The following is a 6,404-nucleotide window of genomic DNA, read 5'->3' as shown; positions in this document are numbered from 1 at the left end:
CTATAGGTAGACCCGTACATACACACTGGCGCAGACTGGGATTTACTCACCCCTTCGTGTGATAACACAGAGGGTGCACTTCAATATAAATTCATATATATATCTATAAATTTATATATCTAACGTACATATTATTTACCCACCATCCCATAGAATAATGTAGATGTTTGCATTTGGTTCTGCATATATAAATTTATAGATATAAACCCCATATATTTTATCTATCCACCATTCCACAGAATAACATAGAGGGCTGCACTTGGCTATGTACCTATAAATTTATATATTTAACACACATTCTTATCTACCCACCATTCCATAGAATAACATAGAGGGCTGCACTTGCATATATATATATAAATTTATATATTGTGTGTGGATACGTTGGTATATGCAGCATATTATACGTGATAGAATCACATACAGAGATACAGTGATCGCCTTAATACCCAGACTTATATAAATCACACACACACCGCCAAGCCCCACACACATACATATAACACATATATATATAATACCTACACACCGACGCCCAGATCATAAAAAGAAACGGACATACACGGTCCTAGGTACATGCCATTATATACCCTTGTATAAATGTGTATATAAATTATATATATATGCATTTATGCATAATACTTTGAGCACCTAGGGTGTTTACGCTCGCATTTCTGCGAACACCAATGCTAATCTTATTTTCCTAGAGCTTGATAGAGCTTGTGTCGGCTCTATCTACTCCTCGTATAAATATATGCACACGCTCGATGCAAATTTAACCCGCAATAACATTGTTTTAGGTTACATGCCTTTAAAAGCTTTTTCTCCCCGCTTCCCCTCCCCTTCTGATCATTTAACGAGGTGATTAAATCTAGCAGATATTAAGGTAGAGTGTAATGCGCCTATGGAAACAATTTCCTTTCTCGTATTTCTTTCCGAGCTGCCCGGCCGGCTCGGGGCCGAGTAAGATCCGCGGGTAGGAGATTTTTATCTAGGGACGGAGGAGCTGAAGTCAAACAGGTTTAGCGAAACCTTTGAGAGGGAGATTTAAAGAGATTAGAAGAGTCTCTGAAAAGTCATCGCCTTTTCACTGGGGGTAATTGGCGGGGCAGGAAAATAAGGACAAAAAAAAAAAAGAGAGGAAAAATAGGGGGAAAACGTCAATAAAAAGCAATCAGCTGGGTCAACCTCTGCGGATTTATTTCCCCCCGCTTTTTACTTGCCCTGGGAACAACCCTCCTTGGGGACAGGCATCTACCCTTCGCATCCTCCGCCTGCTTTCAGGCAGCCCCTGATTAAGAGTTTTCTACTCAAATTTGCCAGATTTCGCCCCTTTTCTCCCCCATCTTTTCTCCGCGGAGGTTCCCGCCCGGCTTGTGCGCGCGGTGTGGGGATAGCAGGCAGCTGGAGGGAAGGGTGGGAGAGGAGCAGGGCTACAAAGAGGTGCACAAAGAGCCTCTCCTCAAGGCAAAACCAACAACAAAAAAAAAGGTATTTATTTTTAAGAAATGTCATCCGCAGTCGGTACATATCGTCTGGACACCACAATATTATATACATATACAAGACATTTAAAATAAAAAAGGATGCTTTTACATATCCAAAGAACACTGTCGATAATTAGCCGGGTTAAAGAGGGAAAGAAACAAACCCCAAAGACAATATTGTGCATATTCCATCTTGTCAGTGGAGCACAGACATTCCAGTTTTACGGCAGAGATATAGAAACCCTCAGGAGAACATACCCAAAATAGTCTCGTACAGCAACTCCCTTCCATCTAGGACCTAAAATCAGTGGTCGGGATATTTAAGCAATACCGAGCAATGGTTTTCTTCCCACAATAGCAGCTTTATTTCTTATTTTCGGTCCCTAGTGCCGAGAAAATACGTAGCTGATGCAACTTTGCCATAGGTTCTCCATACATTGATATATCGGTGGGTGGAATGGCCCGAGATAGGGAAGACTGGCGAGGGGGTCGGACTATACAACGTTACAGGGCGACATTCAGAGTTCATCTCTCTTTTAACATAACTACACTCTTAGCTTATGAGTATATTCTTTCAAAAATGTACACAGTTGAACCTTATCAAGTGGATTTCTCAGAGCAGACCTGGGGGGTTCACAGTCAGAGAGGGGTGGAGGGATAAATCAAAGATGCGCTCGGTGGGGGTTTTGGGGGATGCTCGTCTGCATTCATGAATGTCGATTTTTTTCTATATATTTTTTTTTTAAATAATTAGTTGGAATCAGCAGAGTCCTGATGATCTCATCATACAAGCTACCAGATAAATATTTACGCTTCTTGTTCCTTTTCCTTGCCCCTTCTCCTCCAAAGTCATCCTCTGTCAGGTGGCATGGAGATGCGCTGTCTTGGACTTGCTCACCACCTTCTTCTCCTTGACCCTCCGGTTCTGGAACCAGATAGTCACTTGGCGCTCGGACAGGTTGGTGGTGGCCGAAATCCTCCTTCTCTTCTCTTTGGTGATGAATTTGCTGGCCGCGTACTCCTTTTCCAACTCTTTCAGCTGGATTTTGGTGTAAGGGACCCTTTTTTTCCGGCCCCTCCGGTAGCTGCTGACCTCGGGTTGTAAGGGAACCACGTCTGGATTAAAAATGAAAACAAAAGCAAAGAAAATACATAAGGAAGAGGGAAAGAGGGGGGTTCTGCATCCCAGGGTGTACGGATTTCTGCACATCAGGGAGGGAAGGGGTGATAAAGGAGGATAAAGAGTGGAGGAATGAAAGCAAAGAGAAAGGGGAAAAAAGAGGGGAAAAAAGAGACAAGGCAGGCAGAAAATGCATCCAGAGAGGGGAATAATACTATAATAATAGGAATAATAGCATAACATTTGTAATTTACGTGGTGGAAATGTGTTTTTCTTGGCGACGCTGCCTACGCTGCTAAACAAGGAGCATCAAGTCAAGCCGCTGACTAAAGGTGTGCAAATAATCCAAGGGACCTTCCGAACGGATGGATTTTTTACAATATCTGGAGTTTCTGCCCAGTTTTCCTCTTCCTTTCCCTCCTTCTTCATTCCTCCCCTCCTCAGCAGCAAACCTCTTCGGAGATCCCCGAAAACCCAGCCTGATGCAGGGACAAATGCATCCCCCGCACCCCAGCCCCTCTTGCAGCTTCGTGCAGCCCAGGAAGCCCCTCCGGGTGAGGGGCACTCAGATACCCAGCAAGAATAGCCCAAGCCCCCCCTTCCCAGTGGCTTTTCGTTAGGGGGGGAGAGGGGGACAGGGGAGATGTTCTGTTCTGTGCAAAGGGACTATGGGGAATAGTAAGGGCTCAGCAGGGATGTGGGGGCACCTTCACCCCTACTCTGCTGGTACTGGGGTTTGGAGCAAAACTCCACCCAAGCCTTCGGGCAGCCCCAGCCCCTTCCAAGGGTTGTGGGGGGAGCGACCTGGGGGACTAATCTCCTCGCCGCCAAGGTGTGACCCAGCTGGCTGGAGCGGGAAGATGGAGGCGAGCTCTCCTCGCAGGCAGCGCAGCCCCAATTATGGCTGACAGGAATTAATTGGGGAGCCCCTGGGGGAGCCGTGGGGGCTATCGGCTCTTTGGGAGGGGGGAAATGGGGGTGCTGAGGGTGCCGCAAAGGTGGGGGGCAGGAATCGCCTTCAGGGGAGGGTTCACCGGAGCCGCAGGCAATGGGGAGAGAAAGTATTTGGGGCGGCAGCCTCCTCCAAATACAGCTTAAATGCAAGGACCCCCAGCGCCGAGCCCCCTCATATACCCATCATGCAGCCAACAACGCATCACCAAATCCCCTCCACCTTCTTCCCAAAAGCTCCCGTGAAAGCCAATTTCTCCGTCCCTCTTTGTCACTAAGAAGGAAAATACATGAACGGATGTGGTCCTTCATTGCTTCCCCGAAGGACTAACGCGACCCATCCCTTCTTGCCTTCCAAGGGTCGGTTCCCCCCCCGCTTTTATTGTGGTTATCCCCTGCAGCATCCTTCCCCACCCAGCGCTGGGGGGCTGGAAGGGGGCTGGGGGAAGGACAGGGAGGCAGCACCTACCATCACCTTCCTCCTTCCCGCTGTCCTAGGGACCCGGAGCACGCAGGGCACGGTGGGAGCGGGAGGGAAAGAGAGTGGGGTATTCGTCGGGCTGAGAGATGCTCCAGAGAGGGCATTCGCCTCGCCGGGTCCTGCGGGCTGTCAGCTGGGCAGGGTGCATACCTGACCCGGGCAGAAACCTCGCCAATCCCTCCCTCACCCCTCTGCCTGTCTCCTTGCCCTCCAAACAGCCTCATTTGTCACTTGACACCTATTCCAATAATTGTGTGCAATTGTGATATGATTAATGCCCCAGCCTCCGACACTTCTCATTCGACTGAGCCACCAGAGAAGGTTGTTTGGGTGTTTGGACTTTTTTTGTCTCTTTTTAATTTTTTTTTTGTTCCCTATTTAAGCTTTCTGCATTTCGAGAAGCAGCAAAAGGAGGGATAAAAAAGAAGAGAAAGGCACTTCTCTTTAGGTGAGGCAAGCACAGGGAGGAGAGAAGAAAGGGAAGAATTAAACGGCAAAGTTACTTTCCAAGCAAGCTCACGGCGTGTATTTTGATTCAGAAATGATTGCTTCACCTTCTTTCCCATACATGTTCATACACATTGCCTTGCACAGGAGGCATTCCAGAGCCGTTTCTTCCCCTTTAATTACATATACAGGCATACACGGATCTATCTGTTTATATATATGTGTATATACATATATATATGCACACTCATCCGCATACACGCACATCCCCACCTCCGGTGGGAGCTGGCGGTTGGGAAGCAGGTGAGCACGCCGTTTCCCGGAGCAGCCTACCTGGGAAAGGTGATTTCCAGAGGTGTGCGGACTGCGATTGCTCTTTGGAGCAGTACACTTGCCCATCCCAGCCATTAGAAAGAGCCCAGTGTTGGTAACCTTCCATGGGAAGCAAAGCGTCGTGTCTCGGTTCCGGATGACCACCGAGCCCCGGTACCACCGACACGTCCAAATAGCCCGGGACCGCCTGGTAGGAGCTGGGAAAACCGGGATAAAAGGCGAATTCTTTGGCCCTCGACGGCAGCTCCTCTCCAGGCAGGGGCCCGCCGGCCTCGGGGTACTTCTCCCCGGGGTGATAAGCGCAGGGTTTCTGCTGCAAGTTGACTCCGTGGGAGTGGGACAACCTGCAGCCGTAGTAGCCCCCTCCGAAGGGGTAACCGTAGCCCAGCGCCGCGCTGGAAGCCGCCCCCGACGGACACTGGCGTGGGGGCTCTGCTGCCGCCAGCTCAGCGTACGCCGCTCCCTGAGGCGGTGGTGGTGGCGGTGGGGCCGTGGGCACGGCGAGTCCGGCGTGGGGCATCATCTCCCGGCAGTGTCCCAGCCCTTCCATGCGGTTCTTCTCCCGCGGGGCGTCCTCGCAGCGGCAGGCGAGGCCGTCGGGCCAACGCGGGGGGAGGCCGAGCGGTGCCGTCATGTCATGCCGCGCTGCTCCCGCCGCCGCCTCCTCCTCCTCCTCCTCCTCCTCCTCTTCTTCTTCTTCTTCTTCCTCCTCCTTCTCCGCCGCCTCCTCTTCCTCCTCCTCTTCCTCCCCCTACGGCCGCCGCCGCCGCCGCCGTCGGGGGAAGCTCCGCGCCGCGCCCCGCCGCCCCGCGACCCCCCCAACATATCGGCGCCGCGCGCGCATGCGCCGCACGCCCGCCGCCGCCGCTCCATTAAGAAATCCGCCGCGGCCACGCCCCCCCCCCTCCTCCTCCCCCCCCCCCGCCCCGACGTGTCCCCGCACACGTGACCCCATCGCCACGGTCATTGGTTGGGTGCCCCCCCCCCCCGTCCTCCGTCCCTGCGCTCCCGCCCCGTCGTGGGGAGAACGAACCGGGGGGGGGGGGGGGGGGAGGCACAAAGAGCCACGCGTGGGGGGGCTGGGTCGTGTTCCACCCCCCCCCCCATCCGCAGTGTCCCCACGGACACCCCGAAAGTAACACAGGGGAACCCTTCCCCTCGAAGCTCCCCCCCCCCCCCGCCATGTTTCAGCGTGGGCGAAGGATGCTCAAATCCATATATTGGGGGGGGGGGCAAGGAAAACCACCCACCCTCGATATTCCAACGGGAAACGACGGACAAACACCCCAAGATGCTTCGGGGGGGGCGGGTGGGTGTGTGTCAAAAAGCTTCCCCCCCTCCTTTATTATTTCGCGGTGGAACCTGTTCACTTTTTCCTTCACAAAGTACTTCCCCCTCCCCCCCCCCAGCTAAAATACTTTTAAAAAGCAAAATATCTGCCCAAAAGCCCCCGCCCCCCCCCAATTTTCTCCGAAATAATTTGATTTCCCTCCATTCAGAGCGCGCGTGTGTGATGATTATTGATATTAGTTAATAGATCAGTGATAAATAGTTCAGTGGTGATGTGGGAGTAGAGATGAGGCCG

General features: G+C 51.8%; 1 protein-coding gene across 1 annotated transcript; it reads right to left on the bottom strand.

Annotated features, from left to right (window-relative positions):
• Window positions 1–1,441: 1,441 nt before the first annotated feature.
• Window positions 1,442–5,565, bottom strand: HOXC13 (homeobox C13). Its single transcript, XM_062628375.1, has 2 exons — window positions 4,820–5,565; window positions 1,442–2,603 (listed from the first exon to the last, which is right to left on the bottom strand). The coding sequence occupies exons 1-2, from the start codon at window positions 5,451–5,453 to the stop codon at window positions 2,347–2,349; spliced, it is 891 nt and encodes a 296-aa protein (XP_062484359.1). The 5' UTR covers window positions 5,454–5,565; the 3' UTR covers window positions 1,442–2,346.
• Window positions 5,566–6,404: the final 839 nt, after the last annotated feature.

This window comes from Pezoporus occidentalis, unplaced genomic scaffold (genome assembly GCF_034315485.1).
Source record: "Pezoporus occidentalis ecotype Australia unplaced genomic scaffold, CSIRO_AGI_Poc_V1 ctg314, whole genome shotgun sequence".
NCBI lineage: Eukaryota > Metazoa > Chordata > Aves > Psittaciformes > Psittacidae > Pezoporus > Pezoporus occidentalis.
This window is presented reverse-complemented; position numbering and strand designations above follow the sequence as displayed.